General features: G+C 34.6%; 1 protein-coding gene and 1 pseudogene across 1 annotated transcript; one reads left to right on the top strand and one right to left on the bottom strand.

Annotated features, from left to right (window-relative positions):
* The first annotated feature begins 1,715 nt into the window (after positions 1 to 1,715).
* LOC127879352 (uncharacterized) lies at positions 1,716 to 4,023 on the top strand (annotated as a pseudogene).
* A 252-nt stretch (positions 4,024 to 4,275) lies between these two features.
* On the bottom strand, positions 4,276 to 15,747 carry LOC127878347 (neuronal acetylcholine receptor subunit alpha-2-like). The gene is made up of 8 exons (XM_052424874.1): positions 15,537 to 15,747; positions 14,552 to 14,596; positions 13,114 to 13,223; positions 12,068 to 12,203; positions 10,092 to 10,275; positions 9,510 to 9,639; positions 7,628 to 7,713; positions 4,276 to 5,479 (listed from the first exon to the last, which is right to left on the bottom strand). The coding sequence occupies exons 1-8, from the start codon at positions 15,645 to 15,647 to the stop codon at positions 4,821 to 4,823; spliced, it is 1,461 nt and encodes a 486-aa protein (XP_052280834.1). The 5' UTR covers positions 15,648 to 15,747; the 3' UTR covers positions 4,276 to 4,820.
* Between the last annotated feature and the right edge of the window lie 2,389 nt (positions 15,748 to 18,136).

Genomic DNA, 18,136 nt, shown 5'->3' with positions numbered 1-18,136 from the left:
GTGGTTGGGATGGGGCCGATCAACATGTAAAGAATATTGAACTTTCCGAGTCCCTTTACGATAGCACAATTAGTAGGGCTCTGGTTGACAATACAGAGCTTAATATGTGTAATAATGTCTGACGAGACCGACTGCCTGAGAATCAATGGTGGAATGTTTTCCTTCATTACACTTCTCACAGTGCTTAAGATTGTCACGCCATTTTTATGCGCCGAATTAAATCTGTTAAATCTGTTAAATTGTTTTTGATACCATTTATTTACCTTTATATATAAAACAACGCCTAACACGTAATTCAATTAGTATGCGAATAATATTAGTCGCAGAAATATTTAACTATTTTAGCCCATTTAGTCGACCATAAACAAGCCTGGATCATTCTTTAAAAATATCGTCGTGGATGGGTATTTCGAAGTTTATTAGGTCCTCCCTCATCCGAAGCTGAATTAGTTTTCACTGAAAGATATTACATCTTTGTGTGGTATTAAATGGTGGGGGAAAACTGAAGTACACGGAGAAAACCCCATCCGTCCGGTATGGTTACCACCAACCAAACTCAGTTGAGTGAGTGTAATTTAACCTATTATCAATATGTCCGATGAATATACAATGACTTCCAAACGTGTCGCCAAAAATAAAGGTGTGTAGAATGTTTAAATGTGTATAATGCTTCACTCTACGATGAATTAAAACGTGTACAAATTGCCAACGAAGCGAGTCGAAAAAAGCAATCTGATCCTAAACTTGTCGCGTAAGTGCCGTAAATTAAAGTGAATATTTATTTTGAGAAAGTATCACATGAGTAAATAACTGATAAATGTTGATCGCTATGTGATGTCTTAAAAGATGAGAGTTGGTAACTCTACCAAGCGTGTCTGATTATTCGCTGTAGTGTCGATAAGCGCTATAGGCCTGTAACTTACGCGATAGAGTATGATCCGGGTTAATTTACCCATCAAAGGTTTGATTCTGCTAAAACCACTGATTGGGAAAGTGACAAAACTGATTATCGCGTTTTATAGAGATTTTTTGGTTTAAGAGTATCGAATATTCTGTCTTTGAAATAACAAAGACTTCGTAGAGGTCCTCAAGATATTGTGTTTTTTCATTAAAACAATCCACACAACGAAATAATGTAACTAAGGTATTCTAACAAGCTTTTGATTGAAAGCATGGCGTTATGTATAGTGCTCTTTCCAAAGAATTCTTTATTCAGATTGATTTGATGATTAAATAAGCGACAACAAGCGAGCCTATATTTAAATGCTCGAGTTAATTGCGCGATATCCAGATAAAAAGTATTAAGATTAAAAAGCGTTCATACAAATATTTCCGCGAAACTGATTTAAAAGTATAGCCTTAATTTAGCAATTAACATTATATACCTTATGTGAAAAAAGCATTGTAGATATTTACATCAAAAAAACATTAAAAATTGTTTCCTACCGCAAGTTTGTACATCCATTTTCGCATTTTCGGAAGCCTTTGTCAAAGTGTATAATATAACTGTGCTATCACTGTTGTATGTATAAATTCCCATATACCTTATACACAGAGAAAGGGGTTTTTCCGTATGAATATAAAACAGTGCAGTATTCGGTCTTTTCGTAATTAGGCGTGAACAAGAGTTGTCGTTCTTGCGGGTAGGTATTGTTTACTTCCGGTTGTAAATATCACTAAGCGCGTATGTTTAAAAAAAGTTATAAAATGAAAATATGAATTCTATTAAAACATCGGCGACTTTACTTCCAATAAATATTGCAACAACTGTCGAGGATGTCTTCAACTATTACAAAAACTGAAATTCAAACGTTTTTAAGGTCGAACGAAGTAAAAATTAGTGGAAACAAGTTGACACTTGCCCAGCGCGTAGTAGATACTATTCGATCGCGGTGTGACATTGTGCATCATCTACTGCTGTTGACGCTTCCGATATAGCTGAGCTTCAGACAGGATGGACGGGAACTTCTTGCCATTATCCAAAGGTGAAGCTAAGCGACATCGAAAGCTATTTACTCCACAGTAGCCATCGCACAGAAAATGCCGAAAAAATGAAATGTTACAGGCAATATATAAGGGGACTTAATTTCTACAAAGAATAGTTTATCCACAAATTATGATTAATTTAATAAGTGAAGGCAGCAAGTATTGCTACATTCGATCGAAGTGTTTTCCGTCAATGCAACAATGGGTATATGCACAGTGGATTTTGATAGCCAAGAAGACACCCTTTGAAGTTGTCAAGGTTTACTTCACATGCCCTGCTGGTTAAGTATATAATTATTCAGGACCTCCATACTGTTTAACTATGTTTTGTGAGTAGGTAAACCAGATACATCGTTCACAGATCTATTTGCATGTATAAACATATATGTCATAAATTCTGAGTGAGCAGACAAAGGAGTCATGAGGAGTGAATTAATGTATTTACATTTGCCACTTACCAGGCTCTAAATGTTAACAAAAACTGCAATACAATGTCAAACATGTTTATTTAGTAAGTTTATTGTTAACGCATATACTTAACATTTCAATAAACTTGCATACAAATGACATAATTTATGTTTAACAAAATGTGTAACTAAATTTATTTGAGAATAACATTTGCATCACAACAATGATTAAATCACAATGAGCCATTATCCCAAAATGTATTTTGCCAAAAATCCTTATTTAAAGAGGAAATATTCCATTATATATATATTTGATCAAATTACAATTTAAGTTAATTTATAGGTAAAAACAAGTCTTTTTTAAATTGCCTACTATATTAATATTTGCTTATTTATTTATATCATTTCTTGTACTGGAGATAATTTATTTATATTCTCCCTTATGGGTGATTTTATAATTATATATCTCACAACAAATGAAAACAAGAACTGTGTTTGTGACACACAATGCCCCCAAATGCATTGCTTTGAAGACATATATGTGATCTTTGACCTTAAAGGATGACCTTGACCTTTCACCACTCAAAATGTGCAGCTCATGAGATATATATTCATGCCAAATACAGTGTATCAAGTTGCTAGTATGTTCAATATTAAAAAGTTTTGACCAAGGTTTAAGTTTTGGGACAGAATGACAGACAGACAGACAACCAAAAACAATATACCCCTGATCATTCGATCCGGGGGCTTACCAATCTCTTTTTTGTATGCCCTATATTTGAAACGATCTTAATTTTTTAGTTCAGATGTGGAGAAGGATGCACCCACATTGCTGGCCTGCTGTTTGCGCTAGAAGGGACACCACAAACAGATGAGATTGAAGATTCAGCCTGCACGTCAAAACCTTGCCAGTGGAATCAACCGAGCAAAAATAAAACACAAGCCAGTCGATTACATAAATTTCAAACGTGTTAGGTATGAAGATTCTTTGAAAGTAAAAGAAAAGAAAAAGGCTAAATACAATGTAGATAGCATCTCATTTAGAGACACTTTGTGTTCAAAGCTTGTAAATAACTCTAGGGCTGCATTATTTGACATTTTGCCGCCAGCTCAAGACCATCATTTTGATGGAGAAAGTGACCTCAACATATCAAATTTTGAAGAGATTGAAACTACAAAAGACATTGTTTACAAATCTGGCAGATACGTTGATTTATTAAGTACTTTGAAATGTAAAAATATGTCTAAGTCAGATTTTGACAGTTTTTTGTCCCTTTGCACCAATGAAATAATAGATTAAATTGAATCTAGGACAAAAGGTCAACATGAAAACACATCATGGACTTCTGCCAGAAAAAGGAGAATAACTGACTCCTTGTTTCATGATGTAAGCACTAAAAACGACTCAATTAAATCAGAAAACCGTGTACAAAAAGTGTTTGGTGAGAACAAATCTTTTGAAAACAATGCTGTGGCATGGGGAAGGAAAAATGAACCAATTGCAAAATAAAGATACATAGCATACAAAAAACTAAAAGAACAGAAAAATAATGTTATCGCTAACATGGGCTTAGTTCTTTGCACTGACAATGTCTACCTTGGTGCTAGTTCAGATGGTCTAGTAAGCTTACCGTACTATTTTAAGATTTGATGTTTGTTTTAGGGGAAACCCGTGAAAGTTGTTTATTTTTAGTAATGGAATCTCAAAACGGCATGTATCGTTAAAAAGCATGACGAAATCCATATACCGATGTTTAAATGTTGTCAAATGCAGTTGTGACTAAATATATCATGGTGACAGTGCGTAAGTATGCACACATCTTAAAAACAATGCGATATAACTGTAGTTTAAATGTGAACAAACTTTCAAAGAAAAAGGGGTTGATATTTATTAAATTATTGTAATAAATATTTTTAATTGATTGATTCACGTTGTTTTTGGTGTTACCCTTTATGCGTAAATTCAATATAATCTGGAGAAGACAATCCTGCTGCGAAGTATAAAACATTAATGTCATGCTGTGTTAAGTGGGAAAAGACAACTCAACAAGATTCTTCTCATTCGACTGAGATTTTCTTGCTGTTTTAGTCAACAGATGTCAGTTTACTTATGAACCGTCAAATGAAGCATTATTTCATTATATTTTTATCAATGAAGGATATTTGCCCAGAGCATAACAAGAAATTTAAACCAAAATGAACAGATAATGCATACAAACACCGAACAACAAGCATATTATCTTTTAATCATACATTTGTTGGAAATGATTTTCGGTATATATGCATAATAATTCGTCTTAGGACTTTTGAATAAACAATTATCTATCAAGTACAGAGAAAACAGTCACTTTATACAGTTTATTGTGTGTGAAGAACATCATGTTTTCTGCAATATCATTTGCGCATTATGAGATGGCGTAATAACATCTAGTAAACTTCGTCATCAATATACTTAAAGGAAGGCACAATAACCAGAATAATGACAGACGAGACGACCGTGATGAGCATGAACATCCAGAAGAACAGTCTGTCAATCACCAGTGCCACCTGTTTCCATTCATCCACAACGTCCGCTTCAATGTCCTCTGCGTCGCTCTTGACAACAAGAACCTTCAGATATTTAAGAATATCTTCCATTGTAGTCACAGCGCCGTCATGACTAAAGTTTCCATTGAAATCGTCCTCCATAACAGAGCTACGATTTGAGTAGCCATGCTCTCGAACGTCCAAGTTGATTTTACTGCTTAAGACGTCCTTACAATTTCGTCTTCTCTGATCCCTTTCCAGACCCGTTCTTGGGCCTGTTCTAGACAATGTTTCCATCTCCTTCAGAAGTCTCGCATGTATTTCATGCACATCTGAATCCTCAATGACTTTTCTTTCTGATCTCACTCTGGTTTTAGAGATTTTACAAGGAAGAGTCACGCAACTACAGCGCACAAATCTAGCCAGATAGCCAAGAATGTATTTTCGTAACCAGTCTGGTATCTTTTTCTGGTGCGGCGAACAATGGTGCAGTTTCAGTACAACAACTGTTAAAATGACTGAGATGCTCGCCACAGCCATGGAAACTGTTAGGTATATTCCTGCAATAATATAAAGTAGTTCATTCAGGTTATTCGCCTATGCAATTGTGTTTCTATTCAATATCATCGCTCAGTACGATACAGTCAGACAAAGAAAAAAACCAGAGAAAATCGTCTTTTGGCTTAACCTCTTTGCGACAGAAATATCGAGCAAATGTCTTAGGTAAAAGCTCGACCACCAGGCAACACAATGGCGTGTTACTGTCACTTCGATGTGGTTGGTTCACTTGATATGTAAGATTTAAGTCAGCATTATCTTTCCCAGTGCATGAACCAGTGTAGGGAATTTTATGATTTCGGTTTGCTGTTTATTAATATCCATTCAATACTTATGAAAATTTTCATACAGAATTTGTCATCGTGAAGACCAGAACGTGATGTTTTGATGCAAACATTATTGAATAAATACTGTGTATAACTACATAACATTAATTTATATAATACCAAACGTTATGTTTTATGACAATGTTTTACGAATTGCGCACGAACGCGCTCAAGTGTAAAAATCATTTTATCCACATACTCAATACTTTTCCAACGTTATTAATAATATTGACGCAAACATAGAGCTGCCATTTTTATGGACTAAATGATATATTTAAATAATTCTGCATTACTCGTCCAATTAGAACTAAAGAGTTAAGTGGGACTTTAAAGTCCAATGTCGTTATAAGTACGACTGTTATACGAAAGTAAAGCTTGATTATGAAAATTCATTTTGAATTTATTGTAGATTATTAACATAACAAACACTTATTATAGGATAAAAGCTTTTCGTACTTAATACTATTTGGCCGCAGTTCCCATTTTCAAAAATCAGTTAAATCCATCACTATTAACCTTCAAACGAACACCACAATTGTGAATATCGGTTAGCCGAAGTATACATTACATATGGTCAGAATAAGCAAAGTCAATTTTTCATACCATATCAAACCCTTCTCTAATATATGAACATTAACAGCTGCGGTTCTCAACAGTCCGTTTGCGTATTAACAAAGAACACCTATACTTCAATAATGAAACTTTGTATTGTCCTACTAATTCAGATTATAGGTTCGATCGATAAATTTGTGAATGTCATTGTAATGTTGTCATTTCTGAATTTGTCATGATGTGGTTACATATATGAGTCGCGTTCTGAGAAAACAGGGCATAATGCATGTGTGTAAAGTGTCGTCCCAGATTAGCCTGCGCAATCCACACAGGCTAATCAGGGACAACACTTTCTGCTTTTATGACATTTTTCGTTTAAATGAAGTCTCTTCTTAGCAAAAATCCAATTTAGGCGGAAAGTATCGTCCCTGATTAGCTAATCTGGGACGACACTTTACGCACATGCATTATGCCCAGTTTTCTCAGAACACGACTCATATTTAAAAATGATGGACTAAAATAAATAAAAACAACCGCTTTAGAGAGTCTAAACTTACGATATAATGGTGATTTAAAATTTTAGACAGATGACATATATGCTGTATTAATAACAAATACAAGACCAGTTCTATATTGCCGCCTTTGAATGCACTATTTCGGGGCTTTCTTTTGCCGTTTCGTCACGTACAAATCAGCTTATATGAAACATGAAACCATTTATTTTTAAACATGTTCAAGTCCTTGCAGTAGTATACTCGTGACTATATTGACATGTTCACTTAAAACGCATATCAATAGGAACTTTCAATTTATGTGAAATAATACCATCTGTATACGAACTATTTAGCTCAAGATACACCCTTTCTAACCCCATGCTGACGTATTATGTATTCTAAATTTATCACGGCATATAGCAATAGGGTATTCGTCCGTGATCAAGAAACGATTACTGAAAATAAACGCCGTCATAATCAATTTGAGAAAACTAATCACTAACATACCTAAGTGTGTGTATGAAAACTCTATATGAGCCGCGTTCTGGGAAAATTGGGCTTAATGCATGTTCGACCGCACAGGCTAATAAGGTCCGACACTTATAGCTTTTACAGAATCTTTCCTTTAATGGATGTATCTTCTAAACGAAGAACAGTCCAGGCGGTAAGTGTATTTCATAATTAGCCTGAGCAGACTGCACAGGCTTATCTGGAACTACTTTTTTTGCACTTGCATTAAGCCCAGTTTTGCCAGGACGCTACTTATATGCAAACGCACCTATTAAGGGAACAAACTCCGATGTAGGTGGCATGGATTCCGCCACGAGTAACATGAACACTGAATACGAGAGCAAGACCGTGATACTGAAATAGAACAATGCGTGTTAACTCTTTACATCTCAGATACGCATTTAGACGCATGTGTAGTCCCTTACAAAATCAAATCAAATTAAAAAAAATTTCTTTCTAAATAAAAGTTTTAAAGGCTTCATTTCCAACCCTATGATTCTGATGAGTAGCCAACAGCATAAAACCTGCACAGCCTGCGAGTTACGCCGCTTCTCAGTTTATTTTCGATGTTTCACTTTGATCAACGGTTAAAAGACACTCTCAAAAATTTACATCAAACGTAATATAATTATTCCTCACTGTTACCTTATTGATATTGGTACTAATCTCAACTCGTTGTTTAACTTTATTATCACGTATTTTGGATATTAGTATAAATTTTCACCCGTGCACAGAAACGTGTGAAGTTCTTTTCGGCATTTGGTCTAGTATGATGCGAAAGAGACCTACATATTTTTCAATTAAAATCGATCTAAGCTGTGTTTTTTCGGCTGTTTTGAAGTTAAACAACGGCATAGTAAAATTCGTTCTTTGCCAGTAAAGAAAATCAGATTATTTTATGAGAGAATATATTCTACATAGTGCCTATGTGATTATCTTTATATTTGCACAGTTACCCGTGTCGCTATTGCTATTCAAATGAATATTTGATGGAATTATTAAAAGAAGTGTTTTTTGCGATTTATAACTGTTAAACAGTGTCAACAAATACGATATAACGCTCGAAGGCTCAACTAACATCAGTTCTTAATTCACATTTTATATTATATTACCAGTTGATAAATAAATAAAAAACATAAATAAGAAATTCAACGTCATCAAAATAAGCTAATCTTAAATTCAACGTCATCAAAATAAGCTAATCTTTTACTACTTATAACTACCTTTACAGTACAGAGGTTGAAATCACGTAACACACAACATGGCGGCGTCCATATCGAGACAGGAAGTTTTCGATGTTTTATACCTTTTATTTATTGTATTAATTGTTCAAAATGCCATTAACTTTCCAGCAATATCAGCAAGAAAGTGATAATCGTTTACTTCGTATAAAAATTCGCTTTATTTCTCGACTTTACTCGCTGTGAATTTTCTGAGTGAAGCTGTAATGAGGTCACTCCGCTAAGAAATTTCGCAGCGAGTAAAGTCGAGATATAGAGCGAATATTTATAAGAAATAAAGGCTAATGTCTTTCTTGCTGATATGGCTGGAAAGGAGGGGCATCCTAAAAATTTATAAAAGAAATTAAGGGTATACAACGGCGATAAATACATGTTTCGGTATCGTGTTTGTCACGTGGTTACCATCTCTGATACATTCGCCTCTCAAGTAAAATATTGAATATGTAACATTCGCAATTTATTAGCTTTTTCTAGCTTATCAAGTCGATTTCTCGATTCATTTGTATGCGGGGACGGGAATTCCTCCTTATTAAATGTCCCTACAGACTTCACACCGGTGCATTCATTTCGTTATAACTTGTAAAAATCGATTGAGTTACAAATAAGACAATAACTTCAAAAAGCCGCATTCTGGGGAAATTAGGCTATAGAATTTGCGTAAAGTGTCGTTCCAAATAAGCCTATGCAGTCCGAACATGCTAGATAGGGGCAACACTTTCCGATGTCATGGTATTTTGTGTAAAAAGGAAGCCTCTTCTAGTCGAAAAACCAGTTTTAGCGGAAAATGTTCTCCCTAATTAGCCTGTGTGGACTGCACAGGCTAATCTGGCTTATCTGGGGCGACACTTGACGTTTATGCATTAAGTTAAGTTTTCCCAGAGCGAGGCTTCAATGATTCTAAGACGGCACCTGAGCGTGATTTTCTCGCCGGCGTCAGGTGGCAAACAGAAGGTGAGAACGCTGAGAATGTTGAGCCAAAAGCAGGGAAACAATATGTTCAACACGTAGTACAGTATACGCCTCTGGATGGTGATGATAACTGGAATCAGAAAACACTAATGAGTTTAACTACATGTTATTTTTCTTGATGAATTAAAGGGACATTTCGACAGTTTATGTGTCAATAAAAAATGACAACGGCGCTTATAATGATAGGTATCATGGGTTCATGGTATCGAACTTAATCAGTATTAGCGATTGCAATGCATCTTTGTCAATAACATTAATTTCGTGATGACTATACGATGTGAATTAAACTCATGGTAAATTCTGAAAAACACATCATACTGGTAGAGATGTATATTATTTTCGCCTTGATGTGTTTCAAATGCGTTATGTAATCCGTACAGTTTTAACTATGTGTTTAGATAACATTCGCCGTACGATACAAAGCAAGGAATTCATGATACCTGATGTGCTAGTAACATTTTATTAGGAAAGAAACAATGTATATTTAAAAACAAATGGATCTCATGATAAACGCCTCAGCACCTGTTACATCCGGGTAAACAGCCGGACTGATAGGGTAGACAACCTCGTTACGCACTATTCGGTTGCGCGTCAGCATCCATTCGCCGTTCGTAACGTACCCAGACAGCTCCACGACCCCCGTTTTGTTGATCATATCGACCTGGGCCTTATCGTACGACCAGCTGCCGAACTTTAATGCGCACACCTGAAATGTGTAGTTTTTCAAAGAGTGTATACATGTGAGGCATTCGTTTTTGAAGTGTTCGATAAAACTATGAAGTAATAGTCTTCATAAGACAGTTTATGCCCATACTTAGACTTTGAACTTTCACAATGACCTTGGCGTTTAAACTTGGGACACATGATTTGCATGCAAGGTGACTTTAGCAAATGTTGAACACTGTGCTGAGTTGATTTAAATATTGACCTGCTTAATGAATTATATTTTCATTCTGTACAAGGCTTATTTGGCCAATATCAGAGGTATGACGTTTTTCTTTAACTAGACTTGAGCTAGGGACAAATGTCTGGTTCTCCATATGCACACGTTTTGAGCGGTTTTGAAACACATTTCTGATGAAGCTGCCTCATGTTCATGTTTGACTTATGACCTCTTAGCATCACCTTGACATGTGTAAATAGCATGTATAATTGGTGTGCCAACTTGTTTTAAAATTGTATGGTTGAAGATGAAGGTACATTCTGGAAAACGTCTTATATGCTCACATTTAATCTTTGAACTACGACAATGTAAGGAAAATAAAAAAACATGACGCATATTTTAAGTGAACATTTATTATTAGAAAAATATTGAAATCAAATAAAAAGTTAAAAATCTGAATGTATTTCAACCAATCAATTCGTAACAAATAAACTGTGAATATTAAGAATACTAATGTCGCATAGCAAGATGGATTATCAAGTTATTAAATTAAATATCATTAATATAATAATAAATACTAGTTAAATATAATATTATATTGAAAAATATAAACACCAAGAAACTCAGTTGGAAAATTCCCTCTATAACCAATATTGAACAAACAAAGATAAAATCTGGCATCGGGGTGCATGGAAGTATATTCAGTCGAAAGACAATACACCAATGGCGGGTTATTGTTTAGATTGGCATTCAGATATTAAGTTCATGATGGAACTTCACGATAAAACCCGTCGCGAGTTGTAGTCGTACGTAACATACCGACGAATATAACTTGGGAGCGGTGTCTATATACCGAGAATCACAATTAAGTAATAATTGAACACGAAAGACCTAAAGATCAGAAAGGTAGGGAAGTGTACCTTCTAATTATACCCAATAAATTAATCAAAGGATACATGTTTCCGTGTGATGCCAGATGTCCACTACATGCATCTTGGCCTATATAATACTTACCCCAACACATGATACGGCACTAGTGTTAGGAAGTAGGAAAGGTTTTTTGGTTGTTTTATAAGTCTTGAAATTATTGATTATTATAACTTGAGATTGTCAATTAATAGAACTTTATATTCAATAAAATTAGCATTGTGAGTTGACTTAGTTGTGTTTTATCAGACTTATCAAGTTAAGGTATAGAACTACATCACACTTATTGCTCTTGGTACAAAAGTACTTTGGAGGACCACATGCATGGCAGTGGCAATTATATGTTCTGACTGAAGTGTGAGGTTTGATAAAGCACATCTGCAAAAGCATTCCTTTTAGCAAGTTCTACAATTAATGTTTTAATAGGAAAGACTAACAAATACATTTAAATGGACAATTTATTATAAATGATAATAGAAGCCTTTAAATCTACAAAAAAAACTCATATTGTTAGTTGATATTTGATCGATTGATGAATGGCTTACTTAATAAATAACGAGTTAATTCATACGTGCACGTATTGAAAAAGGGTTCCGTAGTTAATAACCCGTTATTCAAGAGATCTTTCATGTCTATATAATATATGAATCAAGATGGCGTAGAGTCATTGTCTCTCTCTGTATCATACCTGATGGTCAAAGGGGAAGTATGTGATGTCCACTTTACAGGAGCTCTTCAACCTGACCGGTGGTGACCAGGAGATTGTGCCGTCGTGGAGGACCATCGCGTTGATTGGCATGAAGCCTGATGTGTAATCGTCAGCGCTGAAAACCGGATTACATTAGGTAAACACAAGTATTTGTACAAAATTTACCGCCAACAGTTAAATCGTCAATAAAAATGTAATATTAACTAGAAAAACAAATTCTGTTTACACAAACATTTATACGCTTTATAACAGACTATTGCGGATCGATCTATATTTATCTACGAGTCTTTTTCGCAAATGTAAAACGAAACAAAAATCCATACCTCAATTCATGTGTTAAAAAAATCTTTTTTTTTCACAACGGCTTAATGAAATCCTTGAATAATCGAGTTGAATAAAATTAATAGATTCAAATACAGCTCGTTTATTTTCGCCGTCGACGGAACGTTGATTTGCTTTACATAAAGTGGAACGTCGCCCGCGCCGCATCAATCTTAAAGGAATCCTATCTGAGGTTAGGAAATATCTCTTGAAGTATCTCACTATATCAAAGTTCGAAAGACAAAAGATATAAATATTTTGATTATTTTTTAATATGCACATAAAATGTACTTATGAATAACAGAATTCATATCAGTATCTGCTCATATAATTTATCGGTTTACGCTAATGCGTGTGGGACTGGGTATATTATATCAAAATAATTATTAACCAGCTACTACATGTTTTCTTGTTTTCAAGCAGCAGTTTGAGTTAAGGGCGTACTTAATACATATAAATATGAGAATCGTTCAGAGAAAATCGGGTTAAAAACATGTGCGTAAAGTGTATGACCGGATAAGCGTGTGTAGTCCGTATGTTATTTTTCGTTGAAATGAAGTCTCATCTTGGCGATAACAGCCAATTCGAAAAGTGTGGACTGCACAGGCTAATCTGAAACGACAATTTACTCACATGCATTAAGTACCATTTCAAGAGAGCGTGGCGCGTACCTATGTTACAATATAAGACTTTAAAACATATACTTATTATAGAGGACGATGTCTGGTAGCCAGAGCAGCCTTGCCGGAAGTCGGATCATCTCCAAGCCATTATAGTCCTCTTTACGCCAGTTGATTCGCTCGTCCTTCCAAATCTGGAAGTCGGACAAACGTTGTTGTGTAATACAAACTGATAAAAGTATTTGTTAATCATATTTAGTGTTAACAATAATGGCCATGTAGGCCGTATTCATATTAGGTTAATATAATTATGTTCTACATTTTCAGCATGATTCATTACACATGTAAGTAATGATCACTATGGTGTATATATTCACTTATAAAAAAAGAGTCCAGGTGAAGATTCAATTATATAAATATGACTCAAGCTATTATTTTTTCATAACGTGTATACGGCTGATTAATCAGTAGTGACTATCAATTGAGTCGCGTTCTGAGAAAATTGGGCGAAATGCATTTGCGTAAAGGTCGTCCCTGATTAGCCTGTGCAGTCCTCACAGGCTAATCAGGGACGACACTTTCCGCTTTAATGGCATTTTTCGTGTAAATGAAGTCCCGTTTTACCCTAAATCTAGTTTAAGCGGAAAGTGTCGTCCCTGATTAGCGTATGCGGATTGGGACGACACTTTACGCACATGCATTATGCCCAGTTTTATCAGAACAAGACACAATTAATAAGACTTTTACACGCCTAAAGTACAATACCATGTAGCGAGCCTGTTATGTCTCTTTTCATTTTACATTATGCAAATGGTTTTTTAAAGCCATCTATAACTTGTTTGCACGATAACATCGACCGGATATCCAGTTCTAAAGATTGCAACAATAGAAAGTATTTGTTATGTTGAGTACTTCATAACAGTAAATCCCAAATAAATTGCAAGCTCTGCATTCAATAACCTAGAACATTCGACAAACAATGAATAGATGTTTAATTGAAAGGCGATTACATATTTTCTAATTCAATAGCCAGTTATCAACTTAATGAAGTATGCATTTTTATAGTTCGTGATTTCATCAAACGTTTAGAAATATGATTAATTAGAAAGTTATAACGATCATAAATATTTTACATTAATCGCTGATTAAATGCAAGACCTTCTTTCAAATCTTCCCTTCAGACGAACCACAAATATGTTCTGTTATTCGGTATTATATGAGTCGCGTTCTGAGAAAACTGGACATAATGCCTGTGCATAAAGTGTTGTCCCAGATTAGCCTGTGCAGTTCGCACAGGCTAATCAGGGGCGACACTTTCCGCCTTAATTGGATTTTTGCTAAGAAGAGACTTCATTGAAACGAAAAATGTCATAAAAGCGAAAAGTTTCGTCCCTGATTAGCCTGTGCGGACTGCACAGGCTAATCTGGGACGACACCTTACGCACATGCAGTATACCCAGTTTTCTCAGAACACGACGCATATTTATTACATGGGAGGATAGTTAGATTGTGTTGAACATACCATCTCCAACCAAGCGTTTAGAACAACAAGCTGATTTTTCTCATCCTGAAAGAAAAAAAGTACATTTTAGTTATACTATGAATCAGCTTAATTCGCAAAATCGCATAATGGGAGCCCCTCTCTCTCAGCTTTTATTGAAGCATCTTTAAAGACAAATAAAACGCTGATATATTTTCCGTTTTTACATTATAGTTTGTTCATATTAGAAGATAAAAGCCTATTCATACATGAACAGTTCGACATGTCATATTATTCAATTGAAAACCCAGTTTTATTTAGCTACCTAAATGTTTACATAAAGTATAATAAATATAACAAGCTACTTTTTGCAACCTATTCATCGTAATATTGAACTTTTTCGTATATAATATTATCGTTCAAATTCATTTTTATTTAAGTTTACTTAGTTAATACTATGAATACTGAGTTTTCAATGTTTGTGTTTCAAATAAATGGTACATTTATGGTTCCATGATATCTAAAATATAACTCTACTCACAATGCCCACTTACCATGTCCATTATATATATATATATATATATATATATATATATATATATATATATATATATATATATATATATATACAAACATGGATGTAACTTCAATAATATATTAACTGTAACCTTAATCATCATGCCCATAATATATAAAACATGTGATTTGCTTCAAATATATATAAACAATGACCATACGAGTTCACCGTTTTACCCGTGCGCACTAATATTACATATCACATATTAAACATCAATATTACTTCCACGATAAAAACGATATGACATTACTTACCAGGTCCTTGATATATACAACATGAATATTACTCCCATAATATATAAAATAGGACACCATTTTCCATGTACATGATATATACGCCTTGAATGTTACGTCAATGATATATTTAATATGACCCTACTGACCTAGGCCAGGGTATATATAACATGAACTTTACTTCCATGATATATAATTAAAATATGACCGTTCTTACCATGTCCATGATTTGAATGAGAGTGAATCCAAAGAGTACTTCGACATTCTTTGATGAATTGTACACGGGCCTGACGCTGTTGTCGTACTGTTGCTCGTTGAAGAGTTTCATCAGCAACGCCTGCTCGTCCGGCAGCGGTTTATCGGACAGCACCGATGGCGGTGCCACTAGCAGAACTACCGAGATAACAAGGTACAGTCTACACAGTCGTCTGCAGTAGTACACTAGTAGTGACGTCATTTTGGTAACAAATTAAATATTGAGGCATCAGGTAACGAAAGCAGCGTTGCTTGTCTAGGATATCCAAATAACAATCCGTTTTTATTTTTTATTTTAATACGATATGTATTCAATGTACCAATTTTAATGTATAATCCCTTATATTTTAATTATGAAATATGTTGCAAAATATTCCTGACGACAGCAGAAGTACAGTATCAGACAGTCGTACCTGCCGGTCTTAACAGTTCAGTACGAAACACCGAAAACATTTGAGTTTTAAACGCAGAAGATTCACAGAACATTATCTTCATAAATCACGCAAGTCCACATGTATGAGAAACGTTTCTGTCCAATGCAGAATATACGTGCGCGCTGATATACAACACAAAATAAACCGCGCTTCGGACGATTACAGTTTACAGTATGGAGGTGAAGATGCAGATACGTTATTAAATAGCAGGAAGTAAGAATTACCCGTCTGATATTATAGAATCCTATTACATATTGACTATTGACATAAATGTCACAGATTAACAGTTACAACTGGTTACAACATAAATAATTGGTCCAAGTTACAAAATACTTCCGTTGTAGTTGTATCTTTTGGGTGTGCTAGAATTTTGTCTGGCAAGATAACAACCAATTAACAAACAAAAACATCATTATATTGGGTTGAGTGGTAGAAATGTATATTATTACAATCACTCAGTCTAGTTAAGAAACGCAATATAAATACAATGCAAACCTGGTTTTAAGCAATAAACGTCATTCTCTAGGGACAACAACTATCAACAATTTGTTGGACGTTTGTTACAGACATATATGACCGAACATTTTCTCCTAGTTAATACTGTTTTTGTTTCTGTAAATTAAAACGCAATGGTAATGAACAAAACGTATAATACATTCAAAATATTCCAAATAGTGGATGTTTCTTAAATAGTGTCGTTGAGATAAATGTAGGAAACTCGAAGGCTACGCACACAGTTAATTAATGGAAATCCCAGCTGATAAATTAACATTGAAATCCCATTTGTGTCGTTTGTGATTTTTCAATCACAACAGGGGGTCGTTTCAATCTTTTTAAAAGCAGATCAATATATCTGTAAAAGTATTTCGATGATGCGAACAAGATAGATAATACGTTTCAAATGCAAATGAACTTAATCCAAAATACGCCGTAAAACTTGTCGCAAATATTTCAGTCAACTGTTTACTTTTCAAATAGAGAGGGCATGGTATCAGCCGCATGATGAAACTTTCTAAATAACTATTGAGCAACGTTCACGAGGTTATTGAAACTTCACGCCCAATTTCATATTATTAACCATTAAGAAGATGTCGGTTTTTTAATCAACTCTTAAACACATCCATTGAAACGTCGTTCAATAGCCCCAGCTACGACTGTGGATCTTGCGACGACTGATATACTGTATACATGTCGGTGGAAAGCGGAGTTAAGTATTTCCCTCCTCTTTATATTAACGTATTAGATTGAGCAGGTTTGAGTGTGTTCTTTGAGAGCCTAAGTAAGAATGATTTTGTGAACGTAATCCCTATCTTTCTAGTTGCTTACTTTCCAAGCAATTCATTAGAATGTTGTCCAAAATCAAATAAAATTCACCACTCTTTCATTCAAACTCTTATTTCGCAGGATTTAGACAAATGATACATATGAAAAACATGTTATTGAAATCTTTAATCATTTTTCTTCGGCTATTGCAATTTACAGCATCCCGCATGAACAAATAACATTTTAATCAACGATTTAATTCGAGTGGGTTTTGAAAAACGCCTCATAATGACGGCCGTGACTAATTATTAGATGGTCATGATAACGGCTACGAAAATCCAATTATGCTCATGTATTTGGCTAAGAAAATGGAAAATGGCATGATGAGATGTGTAACGATATATAGAAGTAGTAGTAGTAGTAGTAGTAGTAGTAGTAGTAGTAGTAGTAGTAGTAGTAGTAGTAGTAGTAGTAGTAGTAGTAGTAGTAGGATAAAAGTTTACAATATAAGATAATGAACATAAAACCATTGGAATAGTTCACAATGGAATAAACTTCTCTATTAGATGGAACTACCAATCAATGCATAACTTGTGAAAACACGGGTATAATCGAAAGATAACCATTGAATGCCGTGCGAGTATAGTATTGTGACCAATTAACATGTGTCTTAAACAGACTTTTAATTTGCGAATATTTTCTATTATTAATTTTGCAGGAAAATATCAGAAATGAATTATTGGCACTTTAAATGCACAAGCGCATTCGCAGATCTCTAAAATACATGCGAAACTGAAAATTCTAAGGCTTAACTTGTTTATGGAAAGGGTTTATCTTCCCGTCAGCCAAGATAAGACTAGAAAAG

Source organism: Dreissena polymorpha, chromosome 4, assembly GCF_020536995.1.
Source record: "Dreissena polymorpha isolate Duluth1 chromosome 4, UMN_Dpol_1.0, whole genome shotgun sequence".
NCBI classification, from domain to species: Eukaryota; Metazoa; Mollusca; class Bivalvia; order Myida; family Dreissenidae; genus Dreissena; species Dreissena polymorpha.
The sequence above is the reverse complement of the archived record's forward strand: the minus strand, read 5'-3'. Positions and strand labels throughout refer to the sequence as shown.

What these genes read in the sequence shown, in the direction of transcription:
- LOC127878347 (XM_052424874.1), bottom strand. Translation starts at nt 15,647, where the DNA reads ATGAAACTCTTCAACGAGCAACAGTACGACAACAGCGTCAGGCCCGTG. An exon ending in TCATTCAAATCATGGACATG is followed by an intron (nt 14,597 to 15,536) that starts GTAAGAACGGTC and finishes TTTTTCTTTCAG; the next exon opens with GATGAGAAAAATCAGCTTGT. An exon ending in ACTTCCCCTTTGACCATCAG is followed by an intron (nt 10,276 to 12,067) that starts GTATGATACAGA and finishes TACACATTTCAG; the next exon opens with GTGTGCGCATTAAAGTTCGG.